The 22,821-nt window shown below is 47.7% G+C and overlaps 2 protein-coding genes across 2 annotated transcripts; one reads left to right on the top strand and one right to left on the bottom strand.

Moving 5' to 3' along the window:
• Positions 1–15,406: 15,406 nt before the first annotated feature.
• F5J12DRAFT_895008 (uncharacterized protein) lies at positions 15,407–15,978 on the bottom strand (the record flags this gene model as incomplete). The annotated part of the gene is made up of 3 exons (XM_051747793.1): positions 15,407–15,515; positions 15,609–15,757; positions 15,826–15,978. The coding sequence occupies 3 exons, from the start codon at positions 15,976–15,978 to the stop codon at positions 15,407–15,409; spliced, it is 411 nt and encodes a 136-aa protein (XP_051597639.1).
• Positions 15,979–18,719: 2,741 nt separating this feature from the next.
• F5J12DRAFT_784536 (uncharacterized protein) lies at positions 18,720–19,935 on the top strand (the record flags this gene model as incomplete). Its single annotated transcript, XM_051743055.1, has 4 exons — positions 18,720–18,797; positions 19,165–19,402; positions 19,491–19,669; positions 19,738–19,935. 4 exons carry the CDS (start codon positions 18,720–18,722, stop codon positions 19,933–19,935), a joined length of 693 nt encoding a protein of 230 aa, XP_051597638.1.
• Between the last annotated feature and the right edge of the window lie 2,886 nt (positions 19,936–22,821).

Below are 22,821 nucleotides of genomic sequence, written 5' to 3'. Positions count from 1 at the left end.
CATAACAAAATTGAAAAACTCCATGCAGCTTTCAGGACTTGTTGACCTCTTTGTGAAAAGTCTACTTGTCCCTGGTTACTGAACTTCAACAAACCAGTTTCACTATCCAAGGCTTGTTGGTCTCCCTCAGTGTAAAGACTAACTCACTTTCGGCCCACTCCTCAACTGCTCTAAACAAGCATAACAAAATTGAGAAGCATCCCTCTACCCTTAATCAAATTCACCACTCTACAGGCAGCCACTAGGCTTTAATAGATCACCTCCCTAGAGCCAGCGCTCGTGTCTCCCTATGCATTAAAGCCACTTGCACACCACCCATACACCCCCACACTGACAGGTTTCTTTCAAGAAATAAATCCTCCCTCAGCCTTCATTACCACTTCTCATTAAAGTGTCTAACCCACAGAAATTGAGACCGCCTGTTTCTCCTTGCTCAAATCCCTTAGGGCTCGGAAGGAATCCTCCTTTACCGCCCATCCCATTAGGAAGATTAGGCCCCTCAGTTACTACAACCAATCCTCAGTTATCTTATCTATCCCGGTTTAGGGATTTGGAAGTCACACTTAGTTTGGAAGAAGAAGATGATCAGAAGTCTGATACTTCATTCAGATCAGTCCTCAAAGAAGAACAAGGAGCCCACAAATCACCTACTATGTCCATGACAATCGGTCACAGAGAGTCTGCTCCTGAGATGCCTACAAGGACCATCTCAGAAGAGGAGCTGAGACAACAGTTGGAAGATCAACAGCTTGCTATGGCAGAAGAGCTTCGCAAGGCGATGCATGCCCAGAGTAGCGACCCCTTTCCAACAGGAATGCCTATGGACTTGGCATTATGTGAATGGTATGCCAGGAACTTCAGAAAGGTAATTCCCCCAGAGGTCCCCTTCAGAGGGTCCAGTAAGGGTAAGGCCCCAGCCGATCCTGACAACACATATGATTGCCGCCCCCCCAATGGAGGAAGGGAGTTTAATGTCGGGCATCCCGGTGAATACAATGGAAGCCACAACAGCCTCCAGACCTGGGTTACACAGGTTGAAGGTTACTTGAACCTGAACAAGCACATATACAACACAGAGTTGCTCAAGATTTTGTTTGTGCTCACCTACATGACCAAAGGCACAGCAGTCTCTTTTGCCAAAAACTACCAAAATGAAAACAAGCTTCTCGACAGAACAATTTATTATACAGACACCTTCCAGAGGTTTGTAGAACGTCTCAAAGCTACTTTTGAATCCAGTGATCAGACCGCTCTTGCAATACTTCACCTTTCAGACATTTCACAAGGCAAACAAGAACTAGAGGCATACATTGCTGAATTTACGGGGCTTGTTAACAAGGCTCAACTTAAAGAAGAATCATGTGAAGCAGGGATCTTCTTCAGGAAAGGCTTGAACAAAGAATATTGTGATTGGATTCTCAATTCTGGATGCACCCCTTCCACAGTCATAGAGTGGATACAGTGCATGGGAGAAGCCCAAACCGTGATTGCCACGAAGCATATCCTAGAAGGGAAGGAATCTTGGTATGAATGCAAATTCATTCATTACTGTGGAGGTTCCCAAGATCCTGATGTGATGGACATCGACAAATGAAAGTGGAATGTTAGATGTTCCGGCTCAGAAATTAAATGCTTCAACTGTGGAGCCAAAGGTCACTACCAATGTGACTGTAAATCAAGGACCAAACAACTCTCAGGGATCCACATAGTCCTCCAAGAGGATGGCATGAAGACTGCCTACATCGGAGATTGTGTGGCAACAGCAGATGAAAGAAAAACATTTGGATTGGATTTTTAAAGAGGACTGACGAAATCCCTGCTACAGTCAGTCCTGTTGCTATCTTGTCCACTAAATGTACCTCTATAGATGACAAAACGAATATGCATATCTGTTCACTGCTTGGATTGGTCATTCTCCCGGACTTCAAAGCAGGATTATGGGCCTGTATTGACTCAGGTGCCGAGGTTTCGCTCATTTTGGAGTGAATGGTACAGAAACTTGGAATCCTGATGTATCATGTCAAAAACAAGTTCAAGACCACCTCGTTTACCAGCAAGGACATTGAGTGGGTTACCAGAAAAGTGACTCTGAAGATGGATATCAAAGATCACATTGTTCAGGTCAAATGTTACATCAGACTGCTGGTCAGAAAAGAACATATCCTTCTCAGCATGCCTTTCCTCAAAGAATTCAAACCTTGAATGAATTGGGAAACTGGAAAGATTACATGCTGGAATGATGGATTTGAGTACCCCGAAGGATCTGACTACTACATCAAAAAGGTGGTGTCTTCGGACATGGGTAGTAAGAAGGAATCTTCTGGCCTACCCCCAGAAGTGGTAAAAATGGAAACGGGTGAAACCCCCATTGCTATTAATAAAACAACTCTTTCTACAGAACTTGAAGCTGCCTTAGCAGCAGGCAAAGAGGAAGTAAAGCTTCCTGAAATGTACAAGGACTTTGCCAAGGTGTTTGCAGAAGATGATATACCATTGCCAGCCCATAGGACAGGTTTGGATCACGAGATTAGACTCTGTGAAGACTTCAAACCCAAAAAAGCCATGGTATACCCTATGTCTCCTGATGAACTAAAAGTTTTAGACGAGTTCCTGGAAGAAAACTTAAAATGCAAAAAGATTCAACAGTCAACTTCACCTCAAGCAGCCCCAGTATTTTTCATGGCAAAGAAGGATGGAAAGAAGTGGCTAATCCAAGACTACTGCTACCTTAATTCATTCACCATCCCCAATGCCCATCCATTACCAAATGCCCAGGCTCTGTTCGACGAACTTGTCAAATCAAAATATTATGCCAAGTTTGATATTCATTGGGGTTTTACTAACCTTCAGGTAAAAGAAGGCAATGAGTGGAAAGGAGCATTTATTATGCCCAGAGGACTGTTTGAACCAATGGTAATGTTCTTTGGTCAATGCAACTCACCCCCCTCTTTCCAAAGGTATATGGGTAAAACCTTTGAATCTCAGCAAGGAAAGCAAGTTGGGTATATGGATGATGTCACTATCCATGCAAAAACAAGAGAAGAACTCCAGACCTGTGTTCAGGAGTTCTTGGAGATTTGCCAGACAGAAGGTCTTTGGCTCAAAATCAGCAAATGCATTTTTGAGGCTGAAGAAATTGAATTCCTAGGAATGATAATCGGAAAAGGACATATGGAGACTTCCCCAACAAAGACTGATGCCATCAGTACTTGGGAAGCCCCTGACAATCTTACGGGTCTTCACTGCTTCCTTGGATTCTGCAACTTCTACCACAAGTTCATCCCCTCATTCTCAAGTGTCACCCAACCCCTGCACAACCTAACCAAGAAAGGGGTCTCTTACCAGTGGACTAAGGAATGGTTATGCTCTTCTCCGGTCCTCACTATCCCAGACTTCTCGAAGCCCTTCGCTCTGTTCACAGATGCTTCAAAGCTCGGTACTGGTGTGGTCCTCGCACAGAAGGGCATTGACAATGAGTGGCACCCCTGTTCCTACCTTTCCCAGTCCCTGATCAGAGCTGAACAGCATTACCAGGTCTATGACCTTGAAATGCTGGCCATCATTCGTGCCCTCAAGGCATTCTGGCCCTACTTACTCTCCCCTGTTGAACCTACTGTGGTCTTCACTGATCACAAGAACTTGGAGTACTACCATGAGCCTCAGCAGCTCAGTCCTTGTCAGGCCTGCTGGGCCTCTACCATTCAATCCTACCCTATCTGTTTCTCCTGGCAGGCTGGTCACCTCCAGGTCCCCACTGACACACTCTCTTGCAAAAGCAAAGCTGCGGAGCCTGCCCTGGTGGCCATGGTCCTTCCCCCAGACCTTTGGCTTTTGGAGGGGGTGGATCCCCAAATTTGCCTTGTTTCACCCTCTTTTTCAATAACAAAAATACAAAAACAGTTAAAAATCAACCGTCTCTGCAGACTCAGACGTATCCCAGCCCAAGTGGAGCAATCAAAAAATAACTCCAAGCTGTATTCCTGCCCAAATGAGGACATGTCAATTGGGAATAGGCTGCCTGATGCTCGCCCTTTGAGGAAACCCATAAAGGGAGCTAGAGGAGTTTACGCCATCTCAGCAGACCTGTACGAACACATCAAGAAAGATATGTCAAAGGATTCAACAGGCCCAGAACCAAGTGGTAACATCATGATCACAGAAGATGGAACAAAACAGTTCGGAACAACACAGTTATACATTCCCCCCAATCATCGGCATCATTGCATGCACTCATATCATGACCACGAGTCAGCCAGACACCCCAGACAAAAGGCAATGATTGCAAAAATGCGAAAAGAAGTCTGGTGGGAAGGTATGGTAAAAGACATTAAAAGTTATGTTGCAGGATGCCTGGTGTGCCAGATGACCAAGGTCATCACACATCCTCTCACACCTCCAGTGGTCCCACACAATACCCCTAAAACCATGTTCCCATTCCAGCAAATATCCATGGATCTCATCACCGATCTCCCAATCTCGGGAGATGCTAAATACAACTCAATTCTCATGGTTGTCAATCAGGGCCTCACAAAGGCCACCCTGTTCATTCCATGCCACAAAACTATTGACTCTGTTGGAATTGCCCGACTCTTCCATCAGTTCATCTATTCCCAATTTGGCATCCCAGAGTCAGTAATCTCAGATCGCAGTCCCCAGTTCACTTCTTCATTTACAAGGGAACTATACAAAGCGATAGGGGTCAAAACAAAACTCTCAACCAGCTGCCACCTGCAAACCGATGGAGAGAGCGAACGAGTCAATCAGGAAGTGGAAGGGTATCTATGTCTCTACTGCACCGAGACACCAAACTCTTGGGCCAGTAAACTTCCCTCCACTGAGTTCGCTCACAACTCCCAGGTCCATTTGGTTCATCAAATGACTCCTTTTTCACTGCTTTTGGGATATGACCCATCCCCTTACCCCAAAACGTGACTTACCGCAGTACCCTCGGTTGATGAAAGATTGGAAAGGTTGGCCTCAAGTCATGATATCACCATCCTCGCACACAAGAAGGCACAGGACCTGATGCATTCATGCTCAAAAGGATCCTACATTGTGCCCAAGGTTGGAGATCTAATGCTCCTGGATACCGGGCACCTTCATGTCAAAAACCAGTGCAACAAGATTGTGCCCCAACATCTCAGACCATTCAAAGTGATTCAGGTGATTTCACCTGTTGCTGTCTGATTGGACCTACTGCCAACATGGAAGGTACACCCTGTGTTCCATACTTCCCAGATCTTTCCCTTCACCGAAAATGACACCTATGGAACTGTGCCCACAGCTCCTTTACCGGACTTGGTTGACGACGAGATCGAATGGGAGGTCGAGTCAGTAATAAATCACAAAACCGATGGGCATAGAGGGAAACAACAGTATTTGGTCAAATAGGGAGGGATTCCCACATTCGTCAAACACTTGGGAACCCAAAGAACACTTAAAAGACCATGCCTCAGAAGCCCTCAACCAATACAAACTTGCTTGACACCTCAGAAACTAATGGACTCCCCTCACTCCATCAACACTGAGAATGACTATGCCAACCTCCCCATCCCCGAATCCCTTTACAATGCCAACAATGATGGGCTCATACCAGCCATCACTGTCTATGCCCCAACCTCTCCCCCAACGTCCCCCTCTGGCTTTTATGTCTCCAGATATTCATCACCACTCTCGCAACCCCACTTGTTATCACCCCCTGTCCCCAGAGCTTGTAGACCACATCCACTCCAGGGGATCTCAGTCAAACATGTCCCTGTCCCTCCAGCCAGAGTCTCCCTGCATGGGGACAGTAACCGATCGGGAAAGGGTAAGGCATGCACTGACAGTGACCCCAATAGTGGAACCACCAGCCAGAGTACCACCAATGCTCCCAAACCTTCCAATGTATCCAGCACCTTCTGCACCTACCCCAGCTGAGCTGAGTTTGCAGCACTCAACTTCCTCGCAAGCATGGCCACTACCTGGGATGACCAGCTGTGATTACCAATCTCAGCAGGTGACTACCTGGACATTGTTTGGGCACTTGACCTCTTCCACGATGTGGACGACATTGATGGGTGCACACCAGAACAGGTTGAATATTTTAGGTTGCTGTCTCAGATCTACTGAGCGACAGACCTAATTAATGCAGCCATATCTAAAATCTGGACAAGAAAGGTTGTGGGGGTCGCCCCGTTATCAGAGGTAATAATGATTGACATGCTAGAAAAGGGATCAGCAGACATCTCCAAAGCCATCACAGGTGGAGCCTATCATCACCTTCAAACTTCGCAAGTTGATGGGCTTCTTGCCCCACCTTCCTCCCAACTTCTTGATCGCATTCACCCGAGACAAGAGGAACCATTGGTCTCGAAAGAAGTCACGAAGGATATCCTGGATCAGGAGAAGGAGAAGGCATGGCACACTGTTGAGTTAGGGTTTGTCGATTCCAGTGAACTCTTTAAAGAGGTTGGTGCTTGACTTGGAACTGGGACTCACAACTCCTCTTGGGAGGTCTTACTGCAGGATGCTTCATGGGCGGGGCTTCATCACCACTATCATAATGCTGTCCACTCCACCAACCCTCTCCCTGTGACTCCCTTCGTCCCTGTCCCTTTGGATCAACTTTGGTTCTACCTTGGAGGGCAGTCTCCCATCCCCAATGGCCACCCCCTGCGCACTCATGCATGTTACCAATGTCATTACCTGGGACATTGGTCATGTCGCAATGGATGTGGCTCCTGCTATACTCTGGCCCTTGAAGAATCGTCATCTCCATCACCATTGTCACCTGTTGCCTCTTGGATGCACTCCCACATCTATACTACTTGCCAACCCCTTTCCTCCCACCCGTCTAATGTGACTTTCAGCCTGTCCTCAAGGGTCTGAGGACCTTAGAGGGGGGGTGATGTTATGCTTCTGCCAGGGGTCTTTCCTTTTTTGACTCTTCACAGTCATGTGCATCACGTGCCTCATCGCATCCCTCATAATCGTCGCCATCCTAGGGGCTCAAATGCTCCAGGGAACATTCAGATTGCCAGCTGTCAAGGTATTTCCAATACCTGTTGCGACCGCATTGCCACTGTGATCCGGTATTCCACTGCCCTCTCTGATGGACAACTTGTTTACTTCTTGTTCCACTAGTTTGTCTCTGACTCGTTTTCATTGCTCACTTGTTGTACTATAGTTCTGGTGTCAGGCTCCTTGCTGCATGTTGATTGCACCAGCCGGTATAGCCTTCATTGCCTCCCTACTCCCATCATTGACACTGTATGACTCTTATTTATTTCACTGATGTTTCTGTTGATTACTGCAGATACATGTCACAATGTGTCGGTCATGACTGGTATGGTACTCGTACTTAGGGGTATATAGTCCTCCATACCTCATCCTGTATCTGCAGTTTTTCGAAAGCTCGCAACTCAGCTAACTTCCTTCTCACTTGCCTTTGTTCTCTCTCCACATGAACAACCTTAGGGACTTGCCAGTAGACAGAACCTCTGCCCGGCCTTCGAGATAACTGAGCCATAGGGGTCATGACATGTTTGGCCCATAGACTCCCTCTTGTGTGCTTTGTGCCTATTCCATTTGAAGAAGTCACTGCACTCAGGCATAACAGACAACACCCCAAGGAGAATACAGTCTGGCCAGTTTTGTACAGTGATATCTAAGCATGAAAGTTCCATAGCAATCCATAGTAAGTAAGATACTGGACAAAGTTCCATGACAATGTGACCATTCCATAGTAACAGGCAACTAGCCATAGCAAAAAGTGTTGTTGGGTGCATCTGTCCAGCCTGGACCTAGCTAGGGGACTCTGTGTATTATGGAGCACTGTGGAGAGCTCCACAGCTCAAAGTGATTTACTGATGAATGTGATGATCATGATATATGTTGTTGTCATCTGCTATATCATGGACAGTGAACAGTGACAACAAGCATGCCAATGAAAACTGACATCAAAACTCTATTCAATGACAGCATCAACAGGCATTCCTCTGTAAAAGAGTGTTTTCATAGATTTTACTACATGACTGCTCTTTATCTACAGCATCGTTGGTGTCTACATTGAATATATTTATATATATTTGTATCTCGCTTTTCTGCAATTTTGGTGATGAGGCTGCACCCTGTGCTGCGTAGACATGTGATTAGTACCCGCGATAGTGCCACCTGTTCCCCGATTCGATAGCCATAGGTTTAAACTGAGACTGCCTGCACACCCACACTCGTTCGCCAGTCGCACATGAGAGGAGAGAGGGGATACGTGAATAGTCTCTGTGCCAGTGGCCTTGGCCTATACACGTTTGCAGGAGGAGCAAGTCTCTGGTAGCGGTCGGTGCAGTGACACCCTCAACATCTTCTTCGACATCACCACAGCCCATGTTCCACCGTTACCTGCCGGCCTCCACCTTCAGTCGGAGCGATCCATCCGTTCACAAGCGGCCACAATTATTTATGCCAAGTTTTCAGAATTCGACCAATACGAAAAGCGGTGAATGCGACAGGCATCGTGAATTTCTCACCCACTCTTGTGCGGTCCTTCCACAGCAGCAAATAACTTTTCTTCCCGCTCTATGAGTTTTAACCCACTGATTGCAGGCGTGTATATTTTGCCTTCAACCCGCTGGAATATGAACTGCACAAAGTACGCGGAGGAGCACATAAAGTCTTCATTATGCACGAGGGAAACAACGATATATACCACTGGGGGCTGAACACCGGGATCCATTCCAATCAAGTTGACTGATACGAAGGCGGGTAAGGTCGGGTGGATGCCAATGCAAGGGTTGCCTTCGAGGGTCGAGAAGATAACGACTTCTCTACTTTCTTTGACATTATTGGGCATGCTGACAGTGACCTGTTCGCTCGCAAGACTAGATGTGGAGGACTCGAATACTCAGCAGCGTCGACTCTGGGAGATAAATAAAGATTGCTGGTTGCCGTCCCTTTATCTTCTGTGACACAGCATAGAGAACAATCACAATCAGGCGAGAAACCTCCAAGTTGGTGAAATGCCACACTTCTCATGTCCGTTCCTGTCTGACCCCAAAGAGTTAACTATCACCATCGAGGATGTGACCTCGAACCGCAGTCCCCGGAGTCGACCAATTCCGTGGGACGAAATTTGCCCAAACTTCATACCTCGGATCCCCCAAATCTCAGGTACCACGGTGCCCTGGACTGTAATTCTCCCCCGCAACATCTCCTACCTATGGCAGAAAGTGTATTAGATCGTGTCCTTGAAAAAGTCGTCTCACGTAATACGCAGTAGTGCCATGAAGCTCAAGTACTGCAATTGGACTGGGCAACGAAAGAAACCGTAGTGGTCATACACACGTAGGCTGACCGCAACTGGCTTCCTGCTGGATAGGGTCCTCTAGAGACATGCGCAGTAGGGTATTATTGTGAAATTAGCGTGTTTCAATGGTAACTCGACGATTCGATACTTGGGAGCATGTATCAAGCCTAGGTATACCACGATGCGCCACGTTGATGGAGCATACGATTGGTCACATTCTACATCGAAACTCACCACCCTCACGAGGGATCTCCACCTTGAATAAGGTCAGGATCTGTGCCAACATGGTTTTCCGATGACCGCTCAGATCCAGAAACGTGCATCTTTGAATCCATGGCACCTCGAAAGAAGTTGTTCAATAATGCCAATATCACTTTGTGAGATATCGTTGGTCTGGCGCGGCGATTGCTATTTCCATCATGGGTGTGAAATAGCTGATGCTCACCCCACGCGCGGACTTGCGACCTGCAATGAGTATGTCTCAAGCTCTCCGTTTGTTCTTCGCCGTTCGCCCCTTCAGGAGTGCGGCTGTGGAAGATGTAACAACCGCTCTCAGCCATGGAAACGATATCCAAAAGGCTGAGCCTGGAATCGAAGTTCTGACAGAACTGGTTAGAAGACAAGCTTTTTCGCAATTCTTACCTTCATACCGTTGATACATTGATAAGCAACAGAGATCAATTATGATAGAAAATTTCAAATATCATTGATAATGGTTCAACATTTACACAACACTTCGTGCTTTCCTACACCGACAAACATGCTCATCGCAGCACTTTGACACTCTGATTCATTGTTCAGGATAGAAATTGGAACCTATATAACTGCTCGAGGGGGTATTTGTTGGAGTTTATCACCTTTACCTTAGTTGTGGTTCACCGAGCACAGCATTATGTAATCCAAAAGCGGACACTTAGCAGTTTATTTTTTCCTTACTGCACCTCAGCTTCAACCAACTTGAAGTCTGAGGTGGGACTCCTTCCATTCATTATATTGGAACACTTACTTACCTACCTACAGTATATTCCTCTCCATAGGTAGTTCATTGTTCAGCTTCAACCAGCTTGAAGTCTGAGTATATTCCTCTCCATAGACTTGACAATCCTGCAGTGTGTCATCCTCCAAAAGGTTATGAGCCCTGCCTGCGAGTTCTAATCCTAGGAAAATTGAACACATCAAGTCTGGTACAAAGTGTCTACTATGTCTGGTCTGTCAGCATCCACTTCTGGTCCCTCAAAGGTCCTGGTCTCCACCTCAACAGTAACCTCTACTACACCTTCAGGTAAAGCTACTCAAGCCTCCAGTCGACTCTATGACATACCGTCCCTCAAAGACAATGGTTTGAACTTCCAGACGTGGAAGTACCAAATTATGATGATCCTAGATGTCCATGGACTTTGGGAGCTCGTAGAAGGAAAGTTGAAGGCACCTGATGCAGCAGCTGATCCAGTTGCATGTGCAGACTGGCACTACAAGGATAAAGAAGCAAGGGCTCAAATCATGCTTACTCTAAAGGACGACCCACTTAGTGGTGTTCTGCATGCCACAACAGCAGCAGAAGTCTGGAAAAAGCTATGCGAGTGCTATGAAGGCAAAGGGAAACAAACGATAGCCTACCTTATAGGCAAACTATTTCGTGGTACCCTAGCAGATGATGTCTCGATGGAGACGCAGCTTAATGCCATGTGGCAGAAGGCAACGATCCTAAAGTCTCTGGGACAGCCCCTTGAAGACTCTCTTGCTGCCATAGCCATGGTCATCTCCCTTCCAACCTCGTACTCAACCCTTCGCACTATACTCATGTCATCTGATGAGAAACTAACTCCGGACTCTGTCATTTCCCAAGTCTTGATAGAAGAAAAGTCTTGCCACACCTCTTCGGCACAAACTGCCCTCATAACAAAGATGCCTAACAAAAAGGGAAAGAGGAATGACAAGAAAAAGAAAAAGGCTTGTGGCTATTGCAAGAAGATGAACCATGTCGAAGATGACTGCTACAAGAAGAAGGCTGATGAGGCAGCCAAGTCCCCATCACAGGCCAAAAAGGATAAGCCTAAGGAGGACAAACTTGTTGCTGAAGTCGCATGCATCTCACCTGTTGAAGACAGCGCCCTATGGCTCTTCATGGCCACTGACAATGGCGAGAATCTACACATGCACTGGGTCATTGACTCCGGTGCCTCTGTGAATATGTGCTGTCAGCAGAAATGGTTCACTTTGCTAAAGATGCTCTCACCCCTGCAGCCTGTAGTCATTGGAAATGGGAGCACAATTCCTGCTACTGCCATTGGATGGATCGAACTTCGTATGGATCTTCCAAATGGGAAGACCAGTAGAATCCTACTACAGAAGGTCTATTTTGTTCCAGATCTCAGCGCAAACCTCCTCTCGGTGGCATACCTTGCCACTAGAAATGTCCAGGTCACCTTCATGGGTGGAACATGCTCAATCACCGATGGTACAGACACTGTAGGTGTGGGCCGTCATCAGGGCTCACTCTACATCCTTGCAGCAAGGACTCACTCTCTGAGTCATGGAGCACTTGTTGTACAAGGACCATCTCCACTACTTGACCCTACGCTTACTTTCCTGGCTCTCGCAGCTGCAGCACCAAAGTCTGTAGCCACACTTGACTTGTGGCATCAACGACTTGGGCATGCAAGTACAAAATCTGTGCTTAAACTGGTTAAAGCGGGAATGGTTGAAGGCATGGAGCTTACCAGCACTGAGCACTTGAACTCTGTATGCCAACCTTGCCTTGAAGGGAAGCAACACTGTAAGGTGATACCCATCAGGTCAAACATTGAAAGCCCAACAGTACTCTACCACACATACTCTGATGTATGTGGCCCCATGGAGACTACAGCCCAAACTGGACACCACTACTTCATAACCTTCATTGATGCTTGCTCGCACCACCTTGTGGTTAAACTAATAAAATCCAAGGATGAAGTCTTCCCCTCAGTGAAAGACTACCTTGCTCAAGCTGAGGTTGAGACTGGTGAAAAAGAAAATTATTTTTGGAGTGACAGAGGTGGGGAGTATGGCTCAGATGAGTTCAAGGCCTACCTCAAGTCGAAAGGGGTCCACCACAAGAAGACAAATGCCTATACCCCACAGGAGAATGGCATTGCTGAGTGGATGAACCACACACTTGTTGAAAGTGTGCGGGCAATGCTAAAAGATGCTGGACTGCCAAATAAATATTGGGGAGATGCTATCCAGTATGTGGCCTACCTAATCAACCGATCACCAACCCATGCTATCTCCAAGGATGTCACACCATATGAAGCCTTTACAGGGATTAAGCCATTGCTGGCCCATATCTGAACCTTTGGCTGCACCGCACACGTACATATACCTGAGAAAAAAAGAAAGAAGCTAGATGCAAAGTCCTTAGAATGCATTCATCTGGGCTTTGCAGAGAACAAGAAAGCATACCTATGCTTACACCAGCCCACTGGTCATGTCTTCGAATCCTGGGATGTAGTATTTGATGAGGGAAGCACAGCAGCAGGCCTAGATCGCATCCGGATAGAAGAAGATCCTGCAGGCATGGTTAGTAAACCAGCAGACATAAGAGGGAATGCCCAACAGGGCAATATGTTGCACCTGGATACCATCAGGGCTTCAGGCATGGAAGGCCATGCTCACATGGAGTCTGATGATGGGGATCTCGAGTCTAGTGAGGGAGAGAGTGAAGATGTTGTCCATGAGGTTGAAATCAAGTCAAATGACGCACCTGATCACTCAGGATCAAAGGTAGATCATTCCCCACAGCACTCAGAGGGTAACATGCCAGGCAGTGGCCAGAGTCCTAAAAAAGCGCTTGAAACAGCCTCAAAACCATCAGTAAAGCGAGCTAGGACGATGCTGAAACCTACCATGCATAAAGCGACACCCCCACAGCCCTATCCAACTCCAATTCTGCCTCGAGAGACCTGCAGGTCCACCAGAACATGAAAAGCACCACCTAGAGATGATGATTATCGCTTTTTCATCAATTCCTATGACAGGACAACCTTACCTAGTCAACAGCTTGTGGCACCAGAGGGTTCAGGTGCAGAGAGTGAGGGTGGAAGCCCCATTGATGAAGTTGCTCGAGAGCGAGAGCGTGCATGTGGCAACAGTGAGGCTGAGGTGGCTGAGACGAATGAGGAAGTGGCTTACAAAGCATCCACAACACATGACAATGAACCTCGCTCATTCAACAATGCAATGTGATGCACCGATGCAGATCAGTGGTATGCTGCAATGATTGATGAATTACAGACCTTTAAGTCCATCAGACAGTATGAGTAAGCTGCCCTGCCCCCTGGCCATAAACTGATTGACTCAAAATGGGTCTACAAGATCAAGCGAGGGCTGACCAGTGAAATTGAGAGGTACAAGGCTCATTTGGTAGCCAAAGGCTTTACACAGGTACATGGGATCGACTACACGGAAACATTTGCACCTGTCACCAAGTTCACAACCATCCGCATACTCCTGGTGCTTGCTGCTAAGTATAATCTTGAAATTCATCAGATGGATGTTAAATCCGCATTCCTAAATGGACTATTAGATGAAGAAATATACCTTCACCCCCCTCTGGGCTTTCCTCCTGACAGCAACAAAGTCTGGTGGCTGCTACAAGTGCTCTATGGCCTTAAACAGGCCCCCAAGTTATGGTACTCTTGCCTTCAGACTGTTTTTGAATCCCTGGGTTTCACTCAAAGCCAGGCCGACCATAGCCTCTTCTTTAAAGTCGAGAACAGCATACTCATTGTTGTTGCTGTCTATGTAGATGACAAGCTAATACTCTCAAAGTGCCACACAACCATTGAGCATGTCAAGGCTCAGCTCTCGCAGGAGTACTGAGATGAAAGATCTGGGGGAGGCACATTGGATTTTAGGAATGGAGATACTTCACGACCATGATAAAGGTATCATACAGCTCTCACAGAAGAGATATGTTGAGAGTATTCTCAAGCACTTTGGAATGAGCAAGGGGCGAGCCATCACAACCCCCATTGAGCCTAACCTAAAGCTCAAAAAACTAGAAATTCCAGAGGCCAACACCAAGTCATACCAGGGTGCTCTCAGAGCCCTCATGTATGCAATGCTAGCAATGAGGCCCAACCTTGCCTTTACTGTAGGCATGTTGAGCCGTCATGCTGCATGCCCTGGGCATGAACACTCTACTGCGCTAAAGCACGTTTTTTGCTATCTGCGATGCACCCCCGATGTCTGCCTTACCTATAAGTGAGACTCAAATGCATGCACGATCAGGTATGTAGATGCAGATTGGGCAGTGGATATCAATGACCACCGCTCTGTTACTGGCTATACGTTCATCCTTTCTGGTGGAGCTGTTAGCTGGTCATCAAAAAAGCAATCATCTGTTGCTCTCTTGAGTACAGAAGCCGAGTACATGGCCACATGCGCTGCCACGAAGGAAGCTATCTGGATTCATACCCTAGTCTCCTCAAACTCAAGACTGTGTCATCACACAAACCCACTCCCCTCCTCATTGACAATCAATCTGCTATCTCACTGGCTCAAAATGCGATGTTCCACAACCACATGAAACATATTGCAATCTGTCATCACTTCATACGAGAGAAGGTGGATTCTGGAGAAGTAGTCATCAACTATGTGTCTACCAATGACCAGGTGGCCAATGTGCTGACTAAGGGTGTGTCTAGGGAGAAGCATGTTTGTTTCTCTGAAGCTATGGGTATTGTTTTCTTTTAATTCCTTCTTGACTATACTCACTGGAGGGGTGTGTTGGAGTTTATCACCTTTACCTTAGTTGTGGTTCACCGAGCACAGCATTATATAATCCAAAAGCGGACACTTAGCAGTTTATTTTTTCCTTACTGCACCTCAGCTTCAACCAACTTGAAGTCTGAGGTGGGACTCCTTCCATTCATTATATTGGAACATTTACTTACCTACCTACAGTATAGTCCTCTCCATAGGTAGTTCATTGTTCAGCTTCAACCAACTTGAAGTCTGAGTATATTCCTCTCCATAGACTTGACAATCCTGCAGCACATCATCCTCCAAAAGTATTGGCCAGGTGGTGCTGTCGGAGTGTCATTGAGAGGTCCAACACAGAGCTAAAAAGGAAGGCATGTTTCAGTCGTCTAGAATATCACCATAATGTTCCACAGCTACCTGTGGGTCTTCACCATCGGTCGGAGCGATCCATCCAATTTCTTCAGGGGTGTCAAGTCTCTTGGCGATCCTGTCCATCCATCCATTCACATGCAACCACCATCAGTCATACGAAGTCATCAGAATCGGGTGCGCCAGGGCGAAAGCGGTGAACGCGACCTACGTATATGCATCTTGAAGTTCTCTGTATCTAATCACCCACTCTTGCGGGGGTCCCTCCACCATGGTAAATAACTTCCCGTCCATCTCTACGACTTGCATCCCATTGGCGGTAATTGTGTATATGTCACCTCCAACCCGTGTAAACATGAACTGGACAAGAAGGAACGTGAGATGATCAAGTATTCATCATGTACAGGGGGAGGGATGATGATACGTACCACTGGAGGTCGGACACCGGGATCCCTTTGAATCAAGATGACTGGTAGGACGGTGGGTAGGATCCGGGGAGTTCCAACATAGGGGTTGCCCCCGGGGCCGTTGAGAGCTGAAGAGATAATGACCGGGATATCTGCTTGGATGTTGTTGGGCATGCTGACAGTGATGTGTGCGCTCGCGAGACTAGGTGTGGGGATTTGGGGACTCGACAACGTCTACTCTTGAAGATAAACGAAGGCTGGTCACCGACTTTTTATACCCATGGCATACTGCGAAGGCCATCACGGTCAGGTGAGCTGATGCAATACCACACTTGTCCTATTCGAGTGGACTTCCATTCGGTCTGTTCAGACCAGACCACAAGGAGAAGACTTATTGACACCGAGGAGAAGGCCTTAAACCGTCGACCTTGGAATTGACCAATCCTGTAGGACAAAACTTGATTCCTCGGATTTTCATGCCCCGAGTCTCGAGTAGATCAGGTAAGATCTGATTTCACCGCCATATCTCCCATCCAGTTATCTATAAAAGGGTCATCACTATCAGCACTTCAACCCGCCTATTCGGACGAGCTTCCACCCCACCTGTCAGACTCCAGATCACCAGGAGCAAAACACCAACGTCTTCCAGGATCTCGCCTACCAAGCCCCCGGGTTATTTGATGCTTCCCCTATTATCGATTTGGAAAAGCAGCCGTGATGAAGTGGTTGGAACTGGTTCATGGAGCCACCTCGAGACATGCACAGTGGGGTATTGCTATCAAACTAGTCTGTTCCCCGTGATGAGATACCTGGAAGAGGGAGGTTATATCACTACATCGATAGTGATAGTGCCTGACCTCCTACATGTATGTATTGGCTCGCACATTATCGATCAATCAACCCAGAAAACAATATATACCCTCATGTTTTACCGCTCCCACTTGGATAGTTCTTTCACAAAGTCGGTGTCTGTAACAAATAAAGACCACTGGCGAGCTGAACAGAGAACTCACAAACACTGGTGCTGATCGTGCAAGAACCCCTTTGTGGGAACCAATACCTTGTTTCTGTGAACCAGATTGGGGTGGTTTCGTTCGACTCTATCCGACAGTGAATAATCCCCAACTGCGACAAAGCGGGTGGAGGATTTTAGTCAGGAACATTCCCGTCACTGCTGGAGCATCATGTCATGGCTCTTGTGTGTACCAAGTCATACTTCAGGGGTTGAAGGTTATGCCGTCTGTGGAATATGTGCAACAGTAAACACGATATGCATGAACTCTCGGTGTGGATTCGTACGGGACGAGGTATGGGATGCGCGTCCGGTAAAGGTACTTACCCGATATAGCTATTATCATGTCTTTAACTATTGTTCTTCCAAAAGGTGTTGGAGGAGCAAGAGTACTAGTCATTGATGGCATTGTTATCGTTCATCATTCGACTTGTCGAACGGAAGCTGCCCCAATTCAGTTCACAGAAACGAGGAATTGCGTTGTACGGTTCTCACATAATCACCACTAGTGTTCTACTCGGCCCAGCCAACGGTCTTTCAAAATTTATCAAACTCTGACTTGATGAGAGACAGAAATCCGGTGAGGCGGTAAGACATGAGGGTATACATTACATAATTCTTCTCTGGGGTGACATAGACACAATTACCACCAATGGGATGCAAGTCATAGAGCTGGAAGGGAGGTTGGTCGCCGGTGCAGGGAAAACGCCGGAAGAGTGGGTGATTAAATACAGAGAACTTCAAGATGCATAGACGTAGGTCGCGTTCACCACTTTCACCCTGGCCCACCCGATTCTGATGACTTCATATGACTGACTGTGGTTCGTGGTTGCATGTGAATGGATGGATGGACAGGATCACCAAGAGACTTGACAGGCCCCTCGAAATTGGATGGATCGCTCCGACAGACGGAGAAAGCCCGCAGGTAGCTGTAGAACATTATGGTGGTATTCTAGACGACTGAAACATGCCTTCCTTTTAGCTCCGTGTCGGACCTCTCAATGACACTCCGACAGCGCCACCTGGTCAATACCCTCTCGAGCAGTTATATAGGTTCCAATTTCCTTCGTTGTGAACGATAGATCGGAGTGTCAAAGTGCTACGATGAACACGTTTGTCGGTGTAAGAAAGTACAAAGTGTTGTGTAAATGTTGAACCATTGTCGTCTATGTCAATGGCACTTGGAACATCAATATCAAATGAACAGAAACCGATATCAAGTCGTCCATCGGATCGTCGAATGCCTTGGGTATGGTGGCACGAACCAAGTGGAACTGTGCCGGAGGAGGAATATATACATTTGCTAAAGATAAACTTGAAACACACCAATTTTCGCGGCAATACCCCATGGTGCATTCTCGAGGTAGCCGTACTCGGTAAGAAACAAGTTCCAACCGGCCCATTACGGTTGCTTTGCATCGCCGATTTTGGTTGCAACGAAGCATCTGTACACCCTTAGTTCCAGCATGCTATGTAAAGGATGAAGCGAGACGGCCATGGTATGACGGTGAAGCCGATAAAACGATCTATGATCCAGGGGATCCGGCCCGGAGGAATAAATTTTGGTAGCTGTCGCCCCACAGGATTGGTCGACTCTAGTTACCCTGAGAGCGAGGGCTGGAAGCCTTCTCTTCGATTCCAATATTTTCTCCTGTGGTCAGGACTCGGACGGGTGGCGTGGACGCCCATTCGAATAGGACACGCGTGGTGTGGCGCCGGGTCAGCTGATCGTGACGGCCTTTGCAGTATGCCATGGAGGATAAAAGGACGGGCTCGATGGCCTGGCCGCGTCGTCCCTCAATACTGCATCAGCAAGTTTATCGTACCACTGCTTGCGCATTGCTTGTATTGGCTGTGGTGTCATTGAATCGGAAACGTCAATTTATTGTCGTAATAAGTAGTGATGTACGTGCAAGATAACTGCAGGACAGGCGGTTTTGTCTGCCCGTTCGCAGTTGCCAAGTACTGCTGCGATGGCGAGGTTTGCAAGCAGTGACATTCCGACGAGGTAGTGGTGTGGAATTTTAGTGCGGCGGATGGCGGTCGTCGTGGTTTCGAGTAGACAGTATCCATGTGTTATTTTTGAGCAAAGCGTCCTGTAGACGTCAGCGAGCGCGTCCCCTGAGGAGTCTGAACGGGTCACCGTAATGAATCGCCTTCTTGACCACCCTTCCATGACTACCATAAGACGCCACCTGCCTCGCAAACGAGATCGTATCAGAGGGCCGCAGATATACTAGATTGGAGTGCTACGCTTACAATATAGGTCCAATCCCATCACCGCCGTCATTCCTAGCCCCGAGTCGCGCCACTTCCGCGCATACTACAGGCTAACATATGCGAACCAGGTGAGGACCTTCCCAAGCGTGAAATACAGCTTCTTGCGTTTTAACGAGCTTCAGGAGCTCTACGAGCAGACGAAGAAGGACTTCGGTGAGCAGAGCCAGCGTGTGATCGGCCACGTTGTCTGGTCGCCTGCTATCACTGTCGGTACAACTCCGCATGGCTTCGCCAAGGACGTTCGCGTCGTCGAGCTCGAAAAGGCCATATTCTGCCTAACCTTTAAGGAGAACGTTATCGACTTAGGTGCGTGCTGATCATTTTCACTGAAGGTGTAACTATTTATATTCATGGACGGAGATCGACGTAAACGAGATGTATCCTCGCACGCAAGTGCAGTTCGGCTTCAAGCACCCAGCCGAACGCCTCCTGGTGCTCAGGGACAGTCTCGTTGAGGATTGCATGCGCCATCCCAAGACGAAGGACCACGACGGCGAAAACAGCCTCTACGTCCCCAAGCGCAGCCTTACCCCTCTTACCACGATTGGTCGTGCCACTGGATGCTTCTCCTATGTGTGCGAGTACTTCTCCAACCAAACTCTCCGGGACTCAGTTGAATGGGAAATCCTCCCATACGACAGCGACTCAGGCGCGTTTTCCAAGGGCGGAGACTCCGGGGCGATGATCGCCTGCGGCACGGGGAATTTGGTGGCCTCCTTACTGGCGGGTCTGGCAGGACAGATTCGTCGGATATTACTTATGCCACGCCGATGTTCTGGCTCTGGCTTATCATCAAGGCCGAGTTCTCCAATGCCAACCTCTACCCGGTCTTCACCTAGATTCGTCTCTTTCTTCCGTCTCCTCCTGTGCTACATCTCCCCCATATCTGGGAACTTCCTGCACAGTGTGGCTAGAGTGTCCTTTGAAGGGGAATGATTGCTAAGTTCTCGTGTTATGGCCCTCAAGTGGTCTCCGTCTGGATTAAATGTAGTCTCGCCCATGTCGTAAATCGAGTCGGCCATTCCATGCCTAATCAGACTACTAACACCGTCAAATTACTGGCAAACTTCGGCGAAACGGCGTTGAAGCCTCTCTGCCTGCAGTGTCTGGTCGAGATGGATGGGACTGGTGTCTTCGCAGAGGAAATGTAGAAGACGAGACCTTTTGAGAACGAGGGCTACGAATGCAAGCTGTCTACAGAGGGGGTAGAGATATGGCGTTTCTGAGATGTTCTGCAAGATGAAATCGTGAAGCACGTCCGTGATAATCTTCAAAAGATCATGCATCATTCGCACGGACGGGACTTGTTCCTCGCCACACTAAGTTGCGGAGTATCGGTACCTTACAGAGCCGGAAAGATCCTCTTCGATAGAAGGTGAGGGTCGTAGCCACTTGGGACTTCGTTGAAGTACAGGGAAAAGCAAATATCCACCTTCATGGTCTGCTTCGCGATGTTTTCCCCATAACAAGAAAACAGGAATGATAAAACACCTCGTGCCCCTATACCTTCGGGAACGGATATCACCTTGAACAAGTCACGAACAGCTCGATCATCTTCGTCGGTGATATCGTCGTCCCTTGCCAAGGCATGCGTGAGACCCTTACAGGTATCGAATGCTGCAGCAAACACCTCTCCAGGCTTGCCGATCGTCAGCACAGCTGCAAGGAGTCGAGAGGGCCTAATGCGATGAAGAGCAGTTGAAGCCGCGAAAAAGGAAGCACAGGAACTGTGATCCGGCGGACAAAGCCAACCTCCCGAAGTGGAAAAGAACACCTTATGGCAAGTACAACTCCCATCCACAACATCAGATAGAGGTGCCCATTGCGAACTCCGACCTTACGCTAACTGCGCCCTCAAGCAACGCAGCAGAAAAATCTGCCTCATCTCAGGAAGACCTTCGATCTTGGAACCCCGCAAAAAGAAGGCTGATAGTCGTCAAAACTCATTGCAGACTTTAAAGACTGACTAGCTGTCAGGCCGCCATCTGCGTCGCTGAGTAACCGAGCTACTTTCCAAAAGGAGTATTTGTACACGATGAGGAGCCGGAGCTACTTAGATATTTCACATATTACTTGAATTTCTGTCGCGATGGTGATAATGGTGAGGTCTGACGTGCTACATACCTGCGCTGGCTGGAACATGAGGCGTTCCGCTGTCCATATGAGAAATGGATGATGATACACACGAGTGTATGTGGCATTGATGTGGACGACCGTCCTTTCCTCATTGGCACCTACCCTTGCGACCAGAAGTGGGAAGTAAGTTGGGTTATGCCGATTTGTCGTTGGGAGGTCTCCAAAGTGCAGGGCTGTTCTCCTATCCTGATCGCTAACTTGAAGTGTTGCTGAAGCTGCGCCCTGTACTACGTAGGCGTATGTATAGTACTCGCGAATGGTCTCCGTGCTGAGAGTTTCACAAATGAAGGGAGGGTTTTCAAGCGTGCTGTGGTGACGTTGTAAAGAGAGGTTCTGAAAGGTTGATGGAGAGGGTTGAAAAAGATGGGCATAATGTTTCTTTTTTAGAGTACAGTTTTCAGAAAACGATGGAGGGAGGTGGTGCAGCCCTGGCCTGCAGTGGCACGGAGGAACCAGTCAGTGGTGGCGGTGCATACGCTTTGACTCGGAACGGCAGTCACGTATACCGAACTCCTCCTCTTCAACGTCACCACAATCCATGTTCCACCTGCCGGCCTCCACCTTCGATCGGAGCGATCCATCCATTCACAAAGCAGCCACGATTATTTACGCCAAGTTGTCAGAATTCGGTCGACCAAAACGAAAAGCGGTGAATGCGGCAGGTATTGTGAAATTCTCACCCACTCTTGCGCGGTTTTTCCACAGCAGCAAACAACTTCTCTTCCCGCTCCATGTATTTTGACCCGCTGGAATACGAACTGCACAAAGTATGCGGAGGAGTGTATAAAGTATTCATCGTGCATGGGGGAGAACAATGATATGTACCACTGGAGGTTTAACATCGGGATGCATTCCAATCAAATTGACTGGTACGAAGGCAGATAAGGTCGGGGGGATGCCAACGCATTGGTTTCCTTCGAAATTCGAGAAGATAACGACCTCTTTGCCTGCTCTGACATTATTGGGCATGCTAACAGTGGCCTGTTCGCTCGCAAGACTAAATGTGGAGCGAATACTCGACAGCGTCGACTCCGGTAGATAGATAAAGATTGCTGATTGCCGTCCCTTTAGGTTCTATGATACGGCACACAGGACAATCACAATCAGGTAAGAAACCTTCAAGTTGGCGAAATACCACACTTCTCATGTCCGTTCCATTCGACCTGTCTGACCCCAAAGAGTAAACTATCACCATCAAAGAGATGACCTCGAACCGCCGTCCCTGGAGTCGACCAATTCCATGGGTCGAAAGCTACCCCGACTTCATCCCTCGGATCCCCCAGATCTCAGGTACCAAGGCACCCTGGACTATAATTCTCCACCGCAATATCTCCTACCTATGGCAGAAAGAGCGTTCGATCATGTCCTTGAAAAAGTCGTCTCACGTAATACGCGGGGTGCCGTGAAGCCTAAGTATTGCAATTGGGCTGCGCAACGAAAGAAACTGTAGTGGTCACACACACGTAGGTGGTTCAGATCTGGCTTCCTGCTAAATAGAGTCCTCTAGAGACCTGTGTGGTGGGGTATTATCATGAATCTGGCGCGTTTCGACGACAACTCGATGATTTGATACTTGGGAGCCTACGTCA

Source organism: Pisolithus orientalis (genome assembly GCF_024613125.1).
Source record: "Pisolithus orientalis strain OTSU chromosome Unknown F5J12scaffold_27, whole genome shotgun sequence".
Lineage (NCBI taxonomy): Eukaryota > Fungi > Basidiomycota > Agaricomycetes > Boletales > Pisolithaceae > Pisolithus > Pisolithus orientalis.
This window is presented reverse-complemented; position numbering and strand designations above follow the sequence as displayed.